Genomic DNA, 19,047 nt, shown 5'->3' with positions numbered 1-19,047 from the left:
AAGCACACGTGTCCCATCCCTGCCCATTGCCCAATCCTTCCTTCTTCTACAAGGACAAACCCAAGCCCTCGCCTTCTCTTCTTCCCCTCCTACCTCCTCTTCCCTTTCCTTCTTCACCCTTACAGAAGGTATTCGTTTTCCTGAATTTCCTACACCCTTCTCTCCACTCCCTTCCCTTTTTCTAAATTGTCTGTGATTTTATCTTTTGCTTTTGCTTTTGCTTTTACTCATTATTTTATCTGAGGATTGGATTTATTTTGCCATGAGATATCCCTGTAATGATTCAGCTACGTGGTTCGTCTCTGATCACAGGCCTTTGTTTGTTCGTCTCTCAATCGAACTAACCATGGACTAGCAACCCATTTTCTTTGTTGTTTGATTTTGGTTATTTTTAGTCCATAATTTGGGTGATCAAGCTAGGCTAATGCTGTGGTTAGTTTGATTCTGCCTTGATTTGGTTGTTCTTTGAGGAATTGTGGTAATTGAAATAGATTATTCTCTTCAACAAAATTTAAAATAAACAAAGAAAGAAAAATGAAATGAAGAAACAACGTTTGCTTGTAGTTTTAGTATATGACGACTCAGAAGCTTATGGGTCTTGGCTTCGTGTTGAATGCCTTTCGTACAAGTAACCCCTTGTGACTTCTTGCCGCAGCTATTCGTCGTTGATTGTTTTCTGGGTTATTAATTATTCTGCTGTTGGCTTGTGGATTTTCTATCTTGATCGATTTGGTTGATTTGCAGCTTGTTTTGTTTGTCAGGCTCTTCCTCTGCCTTATTTTTCCCTTGCAATTTATTGCAATAGAATACCATAAATTACGTGTCAATTTTAAAGTAAATTCGGAATTGAATGTGGCACCTAACTAAAATCTGGATTACCGTCTTTTGTATCAGGTGTATGCATTGATTCTTCAAGCGGCCATGAGCCATATGTACTGGTGTGGAGGTTGGAAGGTCTGTGCTACTTGTGATTTTTGGATATCTGTAATGTGCTTGGGTCTCTCTTTGCACCCTTCCAAGGGAGCAGGAGTAAAAATGTTGGAAATGTGGATGCCCGTAGTAGGTACATAGCATTCAGCTTCTCTCTAGATTTGAGAATCAATACTGTAGGTCCGAGGTTCGTGATATAGCAGAATTTGTGGAGCATTTTTTTTTTCTTTTTCTTTTTTAAAGTAATTGTTATGTTGATAACATTTGGAGTGACAAGTTCACATGTACATCTGATTAAAATAACAGGTTCTTTGTTGATTAGAAAACTAGGTGGAGAATGGTGAATTCATACAAGTAGTGTGGGTGAATGAAAACTGACATTGCACCTTAGAAAAGCAAGTCGTTAAGATCTTTTAGAAAGTATACACATTAGTTTTTGCGAATACTACTGATGGGCTTGCCGCAAGTTCCTTCAAGTGAAACAGGCGGGGAAGTTGAAGAAGCACCGTTGGGTACGTTTTTGCAGAACCCACCTCGATTTACTGATGCAAGCACCTGTGTCATGGAGGGAATGTGCAGCGAAAGTATGAGCCGATTTACTGGGAATCCACCATGCTCTTCCAGGATAGATTTCCAAAGAAACACCTGCTTGGAGCTTGCAAAGGTTCATGAAGATTCATTTAAGTTTAGAGGGGCAATGGAAGTTACTTCCAATATTCATGGTATGAGAATTGGTTCTGTGGATAAAGGTAATTGGTCGACTTCTAAAAGTGGGTGGAATATTCAGAACCCTGTTTCTAGGGTCGTGGGTTTTGAATCAGGTGGAACAAGTTCTCCAACTGGGCTCAAGGGAGTCTCAGTTGTTGATGTTCATTCTTCTGCTGGGAATAATGTCACACTCAATGAAAGTGAGTCCATTGGGGCACTAGCCAGGAAGCGATTGTTGTCGCCATTGAGCAGTATGCTTTCCCCTGATCAATTTATCATTGATTCGCTAGACATTGGGTGCAGAAATATTAAGGCAAATTCACCAACCTTTAACCATAATTCTAGTATTTCTCTAGCGAAAGATAATAAGAAAGCAAATATTGGTAGCCAAAACCATGTTACCTTGCCAACCTGGTCCTTGTCTAATTGCTTGGAACAGAAGAATACAGAGTCCGATAATGGTAGAAAGGGATCAATGTTATTCACTGATGGCCCTTTACTGGAAAACAAAGAACTTCCAGATTGCAATAGTTGTTTATCTGATGGCCCTTTGCTGGAAAACAAAGAACTGCCAGATTGTAATAGTTGTTTATTTTCACCTGGGCTTGATCACTGCATAGATTCAAGTAAGGTAAGGTCTCAAAGTGGGGCAATATCAATATCTCCCCTAAAGGTCGACTCACCTTCACTTTCTTTGTCACCTCTTGGTCCAAAGTTTGCTGAAAGAATGAAAACTGCTGGAGGATGCAGGACAATCAAAAACAAGATGGAGGACCGTCATTTAACCTTAAAAGATATAGGACAATCACTTGAAAGATCTGACAGAGGCATTATCCTTGCCTGTAATGCAGAGGATAATAGGATTGCCAGCAAATCATTTGAAGAAATTTATATTTTGCGAAAAGAGCTCCATCCATCTTCTTTGGAAAGTAATGCTGACAGAAGTTGGCCTCTTTCCCAAGAGTCAGTTCCAACCTTCCAATGTAAAAGATTCATTAGAAGTCTAAGTGGACTTCCTGTTCGGAGGTCCCTGGTTGGTTCATTTGAGGAGTCTCTATTGTCTGGTCGGTTCTTATCCGGAAAACTCAGTCAGGTTAGCGATGATTTTATGTTGTGTAAGTTTTGTTTATACCATGGATCCAGTTTTTGGAAGTCATTCTCGACAGACATCGGAGTCCGCCACTTACTGTTGGTATCTTATTTGTATAGAGAATTGATGGCTTTCTAGCTGTACTAAGCATTACTGGAGGGAATTTTTCACCACAGACAAGGAAGCTTCCATTTTCAGTATCCAGTGTGGATGGAGATTGCTACTTGCTGTATTATGCATCCATAGATCTTGCGGGGAGTTCATCATTGAAGAAGTGCAGTGGCCAAAAACTAAGACGAGGCCTTGGCAATGATGACTCGCAAACTTTCAAGAGCCGCCTGCGCATTCCAATGAAAGGGCGTATACAGCTGGTACATGGCTTCTATCTTGAAACCGATTGTTACATCTTCATCTTGTACCACCCTTATGACCATTGAACTACTGGATTATTTAATTGGAAAACTTTGTCATGATGGATACAGCATAGCATGCTCGTGTTGCCCTCTTTGTATATTTGGGTGGCACCCCTTGTGCTCTTTAATAAACTCAGTGACGTTATTTATAAAAAAAAATGTTGTAATTACCTATCAAAAAATTTATCAAAAAATAAAAGACTCCTTTTTTTCTCAGTTTTGGGGATGATTTCTAAGTCTTAGTACATACTGTTGGTTTTAACGTCTTATGATGTAAGAAATGGTTTCTGTTTACTGTTAAATTGAATTGATCTCCACAGGTTCTCAGCAATCCAGAGAAGACACCTCTTCACACTTTCCTTTGCAACTATGATCTGACTGACATGCCTGCTGGTACCAAAGTAAGATGACCTTATATCCCGAGTATAGATAGAATGACCGCCATGACATATTTTGTTCTGTTTTGACACCTGAAAACTCCCATGAGATTGCGATTAAGTTTAATTTCCTCCCCAGAGAATCTGACAATTGATGATGTAAAATTTAATATTCCCTTTACATATTATAACTGTAAGTGCAAATCCAATTTCTGATCATATGGGCATTTCCCCCCACCCTCTTTTTTTTGAGGGAAGGGGTGTGGAATATTTAGCGGGGCCTTCATATACTTGTATGTAACACGCTGTCTCTGATGAGTTTCTTTTCTTTACATGAAAGTAGACATTCTTGCGGCAGAAGCTCACCCTAGCTTCATCCAGCCCAAATTCTGCACAGTTGAAGCAAGGGCATATAGATATAAACAGTAAAGTTATAGACAAGGGGGTTCCAGCCTCACAGCAAAGCCGTACTATACAGTTCAGCGAGGAAGTAAGGAGTGCAGGTGGAGTTGGCACTGTACATACAGTGAGATCCGTGGATCAAAAAAATGAAATTAATCGAAATGAAGAATCTAAACGGGTGGATTCAACAGATAAAGGGGAGCTGTCCAAGAAGTTTCTCAACATGGGAGGGCTAGGTTGTCCATCCTTTATTATTGAGCATGGGTGTGACACTGATCAATGCCAGAGGATTGAGGGGAAGGACAACAGCTGTGCTGGTAAATGTTGTGAAACTCTCGGGAAATCACATGGTTGTTCAAAGGTCAATGATAATACTGCTGGTGCTGGTGCTGGTGCACTTCGCTATGCTCTTCACCTCCGTTTTATTTGCCCTTTCATCACAAAATGTTCTAGGTCAGTTCAGAAATGCAAATCTGATCCTCAATCTGCACCACAAAATAAACACGTGGAAGGGGAGCGGAGGTTCTACCTTTACAATGACTTGAGGGTTGTGTTCCCTCAACGCCATTCAGATGCTGATGAGGGCAAGGTATGTGAACTTTAACATGCATGGTTTTAAGAGTGCTTTTTGTTAATCCAATTTTTGACAGACCTCTTTTGATTCGTTGTTTAGCTTTTGCTAGCAGTGCATTGATTGATTGTAAATATCATCCTTCTCGCATACCATGATGGCTCAAGCTTTCCTCCATTGATTGTTTCTTCATGTTGGTCTTTTATGTTATAAACATTTCAATATAGTAGTATGAAATTTTCTTGTTTTTGGATACAATATATTTGTTTCTCGACATTGGAAATCAGTGGGAAAGCTAATGCTTCCAACTTCTATCGTAAATTGGTGGTTGGTTTAACGTATAAAGGACAACACGTTTTGCATTTTCTCATGCTTTAGTTTGCTGTAACAAAGAGAGACCGTCAATATGGCAGTTCCGTTGGCCGAAAGATGAGTCTCCAGTCAATGGTTATGCTGTATAGTCTCGAATTCTTTGAAAACAATGGAATCAACCACTCTTGGTAATTTGGATGGAAGCGGGGGTCTGCCTCACCAATAACCTATATATTCACCAATAACCTATTTTTTGATATCTCAGAAATTTAGCTTTGTCATATGTCTATATGTCTAACCTGGATTTTTTTGCTGTCTTATGGCAGTTGAGGGCGGAATACCATTTCCCAGAAGATCCAAGATACTTCGAAATCAACTGAAGTGAAATTTCTAATTAACCTCTCCCCGAAAGCAAAGATTATTTGCTCTGTATATATTCATCTCATCTCATCTCAAAATTGCATTAACCTTGACTTCTTTACCTGTAAAGAATTAGATTCCAAATAATTTGATGGGTTAAATATTATATGGCAGCATCACTGTCGATATCTATTTATTAATGCGCCCAAAAATCATATTCACTCAACCGAGGTCAAGTTGACTTACTTTGACGGTTGCGATTATCAGCAGTGCTGTTGCTGTGTTATGTTTAGCTAAGCACGGCCCACGGGGGCTTCCCCTTCTTGTGGTCTTCTCTTTTTGAGAAAAAAAAAAAAAAAAAAAAAAACAATAAAGTTTTGAGGGGCCGGAAGTTATATTCAAATTGGGCAACATGAATAAAGAACACGACGAAGAAGTGCGATTGTTGTCTATACATCGTATTCGTTATGTGGGCTGGGGGTTTGTTTTGTTGAAGAGGGCCCATGGCCGTGTTTTATTAACTGCCCGACGTGCCTCGGATCATGATGACCCAATTGATCAAGAATAAATTGAAATACGTTTACCTGCAGCGAATAAAAAGGACATGGCCCCTCTTGAAAATTTGAGTAATAATATTTCCAGTAGAATGTTTAAATACTGTACAATCTTTCTAAAAAAGAATAAATAAATATAAGAACTATATAAAAAAAAATTATTTTTTTAATAATAGACTATATATTTTTTAGAATGATTGCTCAGCGTATACTCACTCCATAACTGTATCTAGCATTATTCCATTAAAATAAAAATACCACATTTTTTCATTATTACATTCAATCGTAGTCTCCGATAATCAATTTGAGACTTATAAATCGGGTGTCAAATTGTGTTAACGAGTGGTATTCGTGTCGTGTCAACCCATTTTGACCCGTTTATATAAATGAGTAAAATATACTCGAAATTAACCAGTTTGACTTAATTAAATTTAGCATAATTTTATATAAATGTTAAAATTACAATATCTGTAAAAAAAAATATAAAACTAATTACAAGTCCAAAATTACAATCCAAACAATAAAAATATTGAAATTAAAATCCTAACAATTTTATTTTTAGATATAAAGGTATAATTGTAACTTTAAATTTCTTAACAGGTCATAACAAGTCAAAACGGATTGACCTGTTAAGCAATCGTGTCTTAACGGGTCAAACCGTTTTGACCCAAACCCGTTAAGGTTAAACCCTAACTCGTTTTTATCGTATCGTATTCGTGTTGGGTTAACGGATTGTGTTACATATTGTCACTCCTACTTGTGATGCATGATAGGTAACACACGTGATGACCAAGAAATAAACCATTGATCTGCTGTGTAATATTCTTGTCATCGTCATCATGCCTGGCCACTATATCGCGCCCACCGGCAAAAGCTCATGTGTATCTTTGGTTGGGAGGGGAAGTGAAGATGGAATTCATCTCTTACGAAAAACTCAAAGTTCAAATGTAGGAACTTCAGCAGAAAAGCCATGTTTGGTCTGGTAAATTAACCGAGACAATAGATTTCTAAAAGGATCATTTTCTCTTTTTTCCTTCAAATAACCAATGCATCTCTGTACCTCGATCTTGACTTGTAAATATAATTCATGAGACTTGTCCCCGTCTCTTAATTCCTGCTCCCTTCCTTCAGGAGATTTAAAAAAGAAAAAAAAAAAAAAAAAAAAAACAGATTAATCAACCTGTATCTTACCAAAGGTGGAAAGGAAAAACAAAATTGCATCAAGAACTAGTATGCTAGAGAGACAAAATCAAATAAAAAAATTTGAGTTGATTATTATATATCCTTGTCAAGATATTTTTTTTTTAAGATTTATCTTATCTCATCACTTCGTATTTGTTCTAATTTAGAATAGTAAAGACGAAAAATTCTATTCAACACCACACACCTGCAAGAAATGTTACTTATCCTCTCCTATACCACACACTAATATGTGATTTATCATTTTCTTCATTCTATTTAAACATAGATATTTACACTACACTACGGTGTGTAGTGTAGGGGATGATAATTATAGACTGTTTTTAGATAGCGAAGATACGGCGGACTCGAAGAAGGGGGGTTGACTACAGAAGTTAAAAGTACCCAATGCGTCCCTTTACACCTGCAAACCAAACGACCTACCATATATCGATCTTAATTGGCACGTGGGTAGGTGTATGATGTAGTAGTGATTTCTAAGAAAACCTTACACGTGTCATGTTATGCAATTGTGATGATAGACTATAAGCACATGATAAATCGCAGAGATGTTAGAAGAGAATGGCATGTAAAGATATGATTATAACTCGATGATTGCTATATAGTATGAATCTTCTTAGGCTGCTTCTAGCCAGCTCAGTGAGTTGGGTACTTTAAATGAACTTAATTCGCAGACTGAATTTAAAGTTAATTTCCAACCTATGATATCTGTAAGATTGATGCAATGAGGAGATGCCTATCATTCCCAATTACATGAACCACAGTATCATAAAACCTTATCTTTACTAGTATTTTATCAATTTGAGTGGCCATACCTTCTGTTTTAATGGGTTTCCCGAAGTAGTAATAAAACCGACCAGGAAATTTTGGTAGAATTCCTGGAAAGTGTACATCTTGGTTTGCCACCTCCCCATAATCATTAGTCCTATAATACAGGATGACGGTAATATTAAAGGAAGAATGGGCAAAGAAAACGCAAGGGAAAACTCAACTTGAGAGTATGTATTTGTGAAGAAAACGTGTAATGCAAGTCAACACAAGAAGAGCTTAATATACCTTAACTTCACGGCCTCATTAGTTAATTCTCTTATTTCAGCCTTAAAGTAAGGAATCTTCATCAAGTCATTGTAGTCAAAAACCAGCTATCAATTAACATGAAACCAATTATACATTAGAAAGCATAGACCAGTCAAATCCAGTGAAAAAAATTTCAATCTGAATAAAAGCTAGGCACAACAACAAATAGCAATAAAGTATATAGTTCTTAAAACATATTCCCACCTCTGCTTGTGTTCAGCATAGTTGGGACACTTCTAACAAGGTTCCCCATACATAACATAAAAAATTATGGCAAGGAACCATTTTGTTACGACACTTCTACTTATGGTTCTCACCACATAACACAGACTAAAAGTTACTGAACAATGATAAGGATGCATGTTACGTACAATTTAAATTAATAAGTGTGTGCATGTAGATCCAGGTTTTAATTTTGAACCTGGCCAGGTGAAGACTCGTGCAAGATGTATTCAGCTAGCAGACTAAAAATCAGACTTCGCTGGATGCAAATCTATCAATGAGATGGAATTGATCATTGATTAAAAGGAGATGATACAAACTAAAGTTTTTAGCTTACTTCACTAATATCATCTTCTCCAACAGCACCAAAAGGTATGATTTTGGCTCCAAATCTTGCCGCCATCCTGACAAACTCAGACTGTTCTGGCCAGATCAACTTGTATTCTTCACCCTAGGAAGTACAAAAAGTCAAGGATTTAGAAATATTTAAATTAGCGTTTTATCACATCATGAAAACAAAGAATGCATGCAAAAATGATAAAGATGTCTTTTAGGACTGCAGCTTGAGCTGGTAGATGCAAACCAACCAGATCCAAACCAATAAATTAGCAAGTTAGGCTTTCCCTATCTTGGATTGAGTCTTGATTGGGAACACTAGACCCCACCACAGAGGGGCTGAGCAAGGGATACAGGTCAGGTTTAACACATAATATTCAACATCCTTATGCTGCTGGTTCCAGCCCAGTAGACCCAAGCAGACATGATGACCAGGCACATGGTGGGGCTAGGTATGCTATTGAGGGAAGAAGTGCTATTCCAGTGGTTGAGCAAGGTTTAATCTCTACCCCAGGCACCTTGTCTGAGTTGCAGCCCAAGGATAGATGAAGAGTCTTATTATGTTTGAAACTGAGACACTGGATTTTAATTCAACCAAAATAGAAGTAAACATTCATATTGTGATTGTGTGTATGTACATTGATATAAAAGGAGTAAATCAAAGTAGAAATTAAAATGTTACCTTCCGGTGGAGAGCCTCACGCATGCCTCCTGGATACAGCAGGACATGAGATTTTGAAGAGAAAAGCTTGTAGAAGTTAATCCCTGAGACAGGAACTGCACCCATCATTCGTAATGTGTCAAACTGTGATAAATCAGGTAACCTTCCTTGTTTATGCTTTATAAACATCATTGGATGTGCTATCCCCCGCACAAGAATGTTTCTTTCCAGATAAATCTTGGTTACCAAGGGAACCACTTCAAGTCCTAGTAGCATGTGATAGCCTACTAGCAAGACAGGACCCCTCTGAAGGTATTCCAGCAAGGCCCCTCACAATCTTCCCATCCTCTAAAGTTGACAATATCACAGGGCTAGTAACAGCATTAATCCATCTGAGAACATCATAAAAACAATCAATGTGGTGTGCAATTTGATATAGATTCATCGTAGAAGTCTGGAAAATTGATCTCTAAGATGACTTTCAGATCAGCTGCAAGTATTCTCCTTGATCATTGTGGGTATGTATCAGGATCGAGTCGATCTTGAGAACTTTCTCCTACTGTCTCAGACGAAACGAAAAAGGCGAAACAGCCATATCCATCTAGTACATTAGCTACCATATACATAGTTTTGTGTGCATATGGTCCTAGAAGAAGCTCTAAATTCTAATGTTATTAGTCGACAAAATCCTACAATCCATTTTACTTGGTTGACACCGGCATGCCCCCATGCCATATATAAACCATGGATGGACTGGTCAGGCACCTTGGTTTTTGAACATGTTGTTATCACAGAAATAATCTGTGTATGTGTGTTTATTTCTTGGACCTACCTGCTTTCAGCATATATTTTATTGAACTCAGTAGAGGTTGGTGGCATGTAATCTGAAACATAGTCTTTGCATTTTCTGCGACGATAGAAACCAGCACCCTTGATGATAGTGACCAAATCAATACTATCTTGCTGCCATATATGTGAAAAACTCAAGCAAAGTGTGATATATCTACAACTCAAAGAATGTATATAATTCAGGGACTGTATAAACTAACTGTGACAAAACCTGTAATTGGAGCACATAATATAATCCTAAAAAATCTGTTTCAAAATAAGCAGTTTTATGCCAAGTTCATACAAATGCTGATGCATGATGGTTCGGTATATGACAAAAAAAATATATATATAACTATATAATTTTCAAAAGATGAAAGAAATCATTTTCTTTCTTTGATGTTTAACAGCATATGAATCTAAGACTCGTACAGGAAGTGTTTGAGCTCCATTTTGGTTTCATATTGTAAGAAGAGCATTCTAAGTTTACACTAAATTCACACACACACATATATTTGCCACAGAAACCTGTTGAGGTGTATGTGGAGATTGGTTTTAGAGCTGAAAATTGAGAAACAGAGTGTTTGCTTGATGTGCGCTCGACCAGCGCTCGACAATAGGCTCAAGCGAAGCTCAACCCGTGAGTTCGAGCTAGACACAAACCCTAGTGTTGGTACGACACCCCGCTCGAACCAATATTGTTCGCTTGATGCGTGCTCGACACACCGCTCGAGCAAAGAATGCATATTTTGCCAAATTAGGATTTCCAGTGCCGTTTGCTATATATATTATATTTGACTTGTTTTGTACGACTTTCAGCATATTTTGAGAGAGAACAATTGTCTAGTGAGTGCATACTGTGTAAGAGAGCAGGAAGCCCTAGAGAGTATGAGTTGTGATTGAGTGATTGTAATCTCCTCTGGTTAATAAGATTTTTGCAACTCTTTGGACATAAGCAATTTATCATACCACGTATATCGTGCGTCGTGTGCTTGATCGTGATTACTTTTACTTTACTTGTCATTGTTGGTGTGTGTTTTTTGCACAACAATTCACAACAAAACCACCATAGGTATACATTTTTATCCTCTTATTTATAAACTCTCTGCTATTGTTTTGCTTGAACTCTTCTGCCAGGCCTTGGATTATGGAACTTCCAGACAAGTAAGGGAAACTGAACACCGGTAATTACCAAGTCACTGTTAATGACAGAGCCTCAGCAAGCAGACGAAACCAGACACATGGTTTCGTGTACAAACGTGTGCACACACCCATAAACACACACGCAGAGGGGAGATATATATATATATATAGAGAGAGAGAGAGAGAGAGATTCATACCAAGAAGAGGAAATGGCCACTCTCGTTGAACTTACGAATTTCACATTTTGGCAGTGCACGACGCAGCTTTTCACCTTCATCTTGACTAGGTAGCAACTGATCTCTCTCACTAAAAAAGTCAAACAATGGACTCGAACAATCATTCTTGAAAGAACCACGAGATAAGAAAAGGGAAGCCCAACAAGAGTGTAGAACAAACATCGCCATGGCCCATAATGTCTTTACAATAGACAAATAACCATACTTTCACTGGGAAAAAGCATTTGAAAGCTTAAAGCCAATGTTTCAAAATGAAGATGCCATTTGTACAAGATATATGGCCCACACATCATTCTTGATTAGGCCAACGTTCTGCCTTTTCCAATGTTGGGCATAAGCTCTAGGTTCCAAAGACGGAGCTATGTAGCATGTAGTGGGAAAAAGAGGCTGCCATTTAGCCCAGTCAGAAATTTATAATGCCCCAGTAGAAAGTTCAAGTTACATGATCTATATTTTAAAATAACTAATTAATGATATAATTGGAATCTTATTAAAACATTATAAAGAGTAATAATTTCTCCTTCTAAGCAATGTAGGATCTCATACACCACCTACCTTTATCACTTTTCAGAATGGGGTATCACAAAATTAGACTATCTTGAGTTATTAGTATATCCCTAGTTTTATATAGATTAAAATATAGCAAGTACATTTGCCTCTTTTTAACTTACATATCTTATGAAACTTGAATACTGTAGTTCTTTGGTTCCTTTGCCTCATTTTAGCTTCCACTTTCCAGATGGAAGCGGAGGTTATATTATCATCTAGAGTACATTGATCTGAAATGCAAAGATCTACAAGGAATTATTAATCTCATTGTCATTTTAAGAAGCTGATTATAATCATCAATGAGCTCTTAGAGGATAAGGTTTTCTCTTTTGAAATCAATGTGCCTAGTGTTTTTCAGCTGAAGAAAACTTGGTTTAATTGCTTTAACATCATTCTATTAAAAAGGGCTGCAAGTAGACCAATTATTACAAAAGAAACGAAATGCTAAATATGTTTGTTTTTGTAGTTGTTCTTTTACAAAATAACAAAAAAGGGGCAGTTTTACTTCTTAGTGTTTTTTTTTTTTTAATAATCTTTTGTGGCTTGTAAGCAGTTCAACCAATTTAAGCCAAATATTAACAAGAGCTTGGATGTTCAGGTAACTATTGAAATGGGCTGGGTTACAGCAAAGGATACGAACGTAAAAAGTATCAGTGTTTGAGCTTTTACAGCATGGAGGCGTGAATTGGAAACTGATGAAGCTGATTTAAGCATCTGCAGCTTCCAGCCAAGTGTTTCTCTTGGATAGACATCAGGCAGAATCTGAGAATTTAATCATCAGAGATGTATGAAGGGAAAAATATTTCCACAAGGACAAACATGATAGAGTAAGGACTAGCCAACTCTCTTTGTATGAACTCAAACAGAAGTCCAGAGTCGTCGATATTTAAAATCTCATATAGAGTGGCATGTTATATCAAATTGATAGCAGGACAATTTTACTCATTACAAAAGAAAATTAAAAAAGAAAAAGGAAAAAAATCAGAAAGTGAGATAGTTCAAATGTTCTTTAGAAAAGAAAACTATCCAACACTAAAGATCAAGTTAAAAAGTAAGCCATTTGGCTCCACAAATTTCATCAAGATTTATAAAACATCTATTTTTCCTGTTTATAAATTTATTTGGATAAGTTTTGGTGTACAAGTAATCTAACCAACATTAAAGTTAATAGAACGACATCTCCTCGGAGTTTACATACACATACATATGCTACCGACCTATTCATGTTTTAAAGTTGAGCCTTACAGAGAGATAAGATGAAATTGCAAGAAGATCTTGTGATAGCTCTCCAACCGTTTGTTGTAAAGAAAGTCCCTCCAGCAGACTGTACATCATCATCCTCAAAGGATCCCCTAATGGACATTATACAATTGCTAGTGTCAAGTGAGCATGTATGTAAATCTATACCCATGGGTATGCATACTTTTTTATCAGTAACATAGGCATGGATACTTAATATGCAACTAGATGAGTAACATAGGTATGGATACTTGATATGAAAACAGTTCATTTTTCTTAGAACTGATCATTTTCGCCATGCTTGGGATAACGAAAAGAGAGGCACTAAATCAGTTTCTGGGTTAAAAGAATTTGGATCTTTTTTTTCTTTTAATTCCAAGATGTCCATTTTAACATTTAAATGAAACCTTTAATACATGCTCTCCAATTTTAAGGGGAAAAAAAGTTTTAGTCCAACAAGTCTACACCTTAGGTCATCAAGCCCTCTCCACCCATCCGTTTTATAAGGCAATACGGGGGGAACCAAAAAACTTGGCAAAGATCTGTCTCTTAACATGAGAAATTGAGATGCGGAGAATGATCACTATTGATGTTGACTATTCACAAATCATTTTTTTTCACACCAAAGAAAAGAGATCAGAGTGAAAAAGAACAAAGAAAATAAAAGGTCAATTATATTGTGGAGAACGACAGTGCTAGGTGGAAATGCTTCTATGTCTCAAGCGACTAGGAGTCACAACGACGAAAGCAAACCTGTCATCAGTCTCAACATGTTAGGGAGGCCACGAGGGAGTAGGTCAGGCATAATGTCCAATAGTGTCATAAACAACTGTAGTTGAGAGTGACTAAACGATGTAGCTGCAAAGAAAACATCATTTATGCACTAAGAAGAGTGAGCAAAAAAAAAAATAATAATAATAAATAAAAAAGTGCCGCTACTCGGCATGACAACGAGTTTATACCGAATCTTTTTATATGACTTCTTTTCGCTTCCCTTTTTTTTTTTTTTTTTTTCACTTTTTTTCATCATTTTATAACTACTTTTTATTCATATAAAATTTAAAAAGTGAAAAAATAAAAAATAAAACAGTATAGATTCAGTCGTGTTGTTTGTTATGCTGAGCAGTGGCTTTCAACACTGCATGAGCAGTGCAACAAAGTGAAAAGAGTGCTCTTACTTTGAAGAGCACTGCTTCCTGTGTCTCTATCACTGCTCTTGCTTTGAAGACTCTTTCACATTTTGCTTTGTCATAAAAACACTACAACTATACAGCTCTTGGATTAATACAATCAACTTGACCTATTACTCCAGTTGATTTAAAACAAAATTTACCTGGGTTAGCCAAAATTAGCACAAGATCAATATCGGGATTACAAGCTGCCACGGCCAGAGCAAGGCATCCTCCGCATGATTCTCCAACAAGATATATGGGCCTATTGGGTGAAAGGTGATTCTGGGACCTAATTGTTCTTTCAACCAGCTTCACCAGCTCTAAAAAATGAAAATCTAGAGTAATGAGCTCCACGCTCAAAAAAACGAAAAACAAAAGAAAGATAAAAGCAGTTATTTTTTCTTCAGTTTACTAGATTTTTCGCAAGATATAAAACAAGAGAAAAGTTGATCTCATTTCTTCAACCATAGCTTCGTGATAACTTTGTCAGTTCTAATATGTTGTGATCTCAAGCCCAAAACTAGAGCAACAGTTAATGCTACACAATATATATGACCAACGCTACAATAACTTCGAGTATACTTCGCAAGCATGTTAGAAAAATGTAGTTAATAACAATGAAAGTGAGACAGAGAGAAGGACCTGTAAATGGTGTTCGATCCATAACTGGAGTGTGCAAGCACCATATCTCAAAAATCCTTCATTTAAGTTGAATAACAGGAAAAAAAAAAAAAAAAATTAGGTGGCCTCATATAATCATTACTCTGTAGCAATTCCTTATACAAAATTTCAATCACCCCAAACTATCAGTTTCAACAATGAACTCTAAATTAATAAAAAGGTTGCAAAATACTCCATTTTTCCTTTAAAAGGAAACAGTACCGCTAAAGATTATCAAAAAGAACAAAAAAAGAAAAAAAAAGAAAACATAACATAGGTTACCCACAACGTTGTACCTATGTTATGTTTTTTTTTTTTTAATTGGAATTAAAAAATATCTTTTGAAAAATAATTTTATAAAAACCAAAAAATATAACTCAACAAAAATATTTTATGCCTTTTCATGTTTTTTATTTCTTAACTTTCGTTTGATAACAAATATTAATTTTTAAGATTTTTAGTTTTTTCAAATTTTCTTTTGTTTTTACTTGTATGAATATTTTTTAAATATTTAAATCATTTTTAATGCTTTTTGCTTGTTTATGACTTTTTAGGTTTCTAAGTTTTTAGTCAAGGGTGTTTATTTTTTATGGAGCAAGTGATTTACAATTTTTAGTAATTTAAGAGGTGATTTCAAAATTAATAATTCGGACTATTTGACAATTTTTATGTATATTTTTTTGTCTTGTTTTTATTTTGAATAATTCTATGCATTAGCCACTATTCACTTTCGCACTCCATACATATAATTTTTTTTTCATAAGATGTGAGAATATTTTTTATAAAGTATGAAGTAGTAAATAATGGCTAATGAGAAGAATTTTTCTTTTATTTTTCATAGATATAGGAAAACTCTTTTAATGAAAAGTTGCTTTCAAAGTATCCATGACTTAAACTAGCTGCACTAATTTAGACACGGAAAGAAAAAGTGACAGTACTAATTGTCCGTGGCATACTTATTTGCTTAATTTTTATTTTTTGCTGAATAAATGTTCGTGGCATTCAAATACGAGTGAACACATACTTTCCAAGTCGATGATGTTGCTTAATAAGTCCAAGTCCAGAATCGATAATCCCTGAAAAGTCCCCACTCAAAAAATAGCATATAATCAGTTCTATTTTCAACCAGAAAAACATATTATAACCATAAAAAGATTTCCAGATGTAAACGGAAGTTTAACTGATCAAAATGGATATGTAAAGTAGAAATTTCTCATGGGTGTGATGGAAGATAAAGTTAGTTACGGCAGCAATAAATTTTCAGAAGAAAGAGTTACTGATATCGTCGATCCCTTATTTAGTAAAAAAGGGTACTTTATTTGGGACTGTCACAAGCAACAATATACTCGATCTGACTATATTCTAACAATACACAATATATTTACAATTAGAAAAAGTTGAGAGGTCCTAGAAAGCTTGGTGATGTAGCGTTTGGATATGTATTGATGTAGTTATTGATTATGCAATTGGGTGAATTTCGTGTACTGACTTTATTTTTTTTTTCATTTTTATTTTAAGGCAAAAGTAGTTCTTGATTATGAACGATAGAAAATTAATATATAATTTTTTAATAATAAATAAATATTTAAATTATAATTAGAATTAAAATAAATAAAAAGTTTAAAATTAATATTTTAATAGAATAGTGATACATTTATTGAGTATATTATTTAGTATTATTTAAAAGTGGCTAGCTAAATTTTTAAAAATAAATTTTCTAATCAAATTTTGGCCAAAGTTTATTATTGAGGTCACTACTAGTGCTCTAAGAGAATTAAAAGATAGAATTGTAAACTTAGCTCCCAGGAGCTCAAATCATCCTCTTTTAATTTCTTATGTTATACAAATAATCTTCAAGATGCATTTTTATAGGCATAAGAGATAAAAGATATAAAAAGATGATACATGAATTATTGGGATACATTAATAAATTTATAAATTTTAAGAGTTGGTGCATAAATGAGAATTTTAAGAGTCGGTATATGTGGTGGAAACTAAATGGTCATCTATCAAATTCATGTGTACATTTATAATACTCATCTTTGGATGACTATACACAAAAAACATGTCTCATTAAAACATTGTCAAAGGGTGAAGAAAAAAGTATATAATATTTTTGTGTACTTTGAAATATTTTAGGATTGTTTGGTTAAAATCTTATAAAGGAAAATTCTGTGAAAAAAATCATAGTAGAGGAAAGAGAATACAATACGTATGATCATTTTCTCCATCTAAAAAGTATGTAGAATTTCAATAGTTTATAATGAAAAATCTTTGAGATGATGCATTTCAATATCATGTATCAACTTTTCGAATGTTGTAGTTGATAAATACTTTAATGAACATATTTCATAAAAATAGATTTATAAATTAATGGGATTTAAGGTAATATATTATATTATAAAATTATTTTTATTATAAAAAAATAGATATAATATATTATATAAAATTATGTTAATTTATAAATTTATTTTTATAAAATCTTTATAATTATATAACTTCTCTTCCAAATACGTCGCAACCGAAGGGAACTAGGGGTGAATTAGGGGATTGAGTAAAAAATAACGGAAACCAGTTAATGTAAGAAGATGAACCAGGCAAAAAGAGGAGCAGGGGTGAATTAATCGACGGAGGCCCGCACTCCAAGGGCGTGAACCACCTAGGCGGTCCACCGTCTGATCTGATAATCAACTCCTTTGATCGCTCTAAGTACTCCTTCAAGCTCTTACTCCCCACCACCGGATCCTCATACTTCGCTGCAGCTACCGCCTCAACTTCTCCACGCTTTTGCAACCTCCTCAGCTTCGTCGCAGGGGTTGGCGCTTGCTCTGCGAGTCGCCAAGTCGAAATCGAAATAGATATCAACTTCCCAAGGGATGAGGACGTCGAGTCCCGATGGAATAACGGGTACAAACTAGAGTGAAAAAGAGAAGTCCCGGTGGCCGCCATGGATGGATAGGTAGCTAATTAGCTAAGCGAAGCTACATAATCAATTAGTCATGGCTGGCTGGGGGACTCTGCAAATCACAGAGCACTCAACCGGCGGTCCTCGGTGATTTAAAAGCCAGGGGAGACAATAAAAACGAAATTGAACCCTGACAATTATTATTATTATATTATGCATAGCACGACATAGCAGTGACTGAGTATATTCTAAAATCAAAATTAGGAAAGAGAGACAACGGGAAAACTTAGAAGCGATCTCTGATAATTACAAAAAAAAAAAAAATTATTTATTAAAATTGTTATTCCGATTTAAAATGTTTATTAAAGTTATTGTTCTAATTACTTGTGTTAATAATTGTGCAAGCCGAGGATTAACGGTTTGTTATTGTTCCCACCCTCCCGTTTTTTTCTGGTTGTGCGATGAAAAGATACCGGATTTTTAATATCTTTTTTAGTTTTGTATATATCATATTAAGTGTATCACGTTTACAAATGAATTATATAAAATAATTTTTTACACTTTTTTTTATATAAAATAATCTTTTACACTTAATCATAACATCAAGATGTTATTCAAAATAATTACAGTTGGCTGGATTAACAAAACCGACGTGTCGTGATGTGTTTGTATGTGCACATCACTATTTGTCGCAGTTTCCTCTCATTTTCTTTTTCGACAGAAAAACCATATAAGATAAAAACAAAACAAGATGGTCTTTCTAATTAACGTGGAAAGTAAGAGCGGCAAGAAGGTTCCGATTTGCTCTAATTGATCAGAGTTAAAATGGTGCGGTCGCTGTGATCGACCATCAAATTATCTTCCCTGAGTCTGACTGAACAATTTGAATTGGGCAATTCAAACGTGTCTCTCGTCTTCAATGCCCAAAGGAAATAAGTTCTTATACGGCAGGTTGTTTTTGTCCTCTTGTATTCTTTTTAGTGTTTTTTTTTTTTTTTTTTTTTTTTTAAGTTCAATAAAGTCGCAAGTTGGAGCACCATATCAAAGTATACTAGAATAAGAAAATGGGTTGTTAATCAGAATATTTGCGATGGGCTTTGGG

The 19,047-nt window shown here is 35.5% G+C and overlaps 2 protein-coding genes across 2 annotated transcripts; one reads left to right on the top strand and one right to left on the bottom strand.

The window, feature by feature from the left end:
* On the top strand, positions 1-5,336 carry LOC121251771. Its single transcript, XM_041151120.1, has 7 exons — positions 1-128; positions 895-2,123; positions 2,178-2,731; positions 2,848-3,099; positions 3,462-3,542; positions 3,862-4,509; positions 5,130-5,336. The coding sequence occupies exons 2-7, from the start codon at positions 1,382-1,384 to the stop codon at positions 5,181-5,183; spliced, it is 2,331 nt and encodes a 776-aa protein (XP_041007054.1). The 5' UTR covers positions 1-128; positions 895-1,381; the 3' UTR covers positions 5,184-5,336.
* Positions 5,337-6,621: 1,285 nt separating this feature from the next.
* LOC121251772 (acyltransferase-like protein At3g26840, chloroplastic) lies at positions 6,622-18,250 on the bottom strand. Its single transcript, XM_041151121.1, is given in 15 exon segments — positions 6,622-6,842; positions 7,733-7,842; positions 7,974-8,059; positions 8,554-8,667; positions 9,235-9,516; positions 9,518-9,605; positions 10,046-10,176; positions 11,382-11,490; positions 12,610-12,731; positions 13,215-13,321; positions 13,962-14,066; positions 14,542-14,700; positions 15,023-15,078; positions 16,065-16,116; positions 17,635-18,250. Coding segments are annotated over 15 exon segments (2,067 nt in total). The 5' UTR covers positions 17,990-18,250; the 3' UTR covers positions 6,622-6,651.
* Between the last annotated feature and the right edge of the window lie 797 nt (positions 18,251-19,047).

The sequence above is a fragment of the Juglans microcarpa x Juglans regia genome, chromosome 2S (assembly GCF_004785595.1).
Source record: "Juglans microcarpa x Juglans regia isolate MS1-56 chromosome 2S, Jm3101_v1.0, whole genome shotgun sequence".
Taxonomy (NCBI): domain Eukaryota; kingdom Viridiplantae; phylum Streptophyta; class Magnoliopsida; order Fagales; family Juglandaceae; genus Juglans; species Juglans microcarpa x Juglans regia.
Note: the sequence above shows the minus strand (reverse complement) of the source record. Positions and strands in the feature narration are given on the sequence as shown.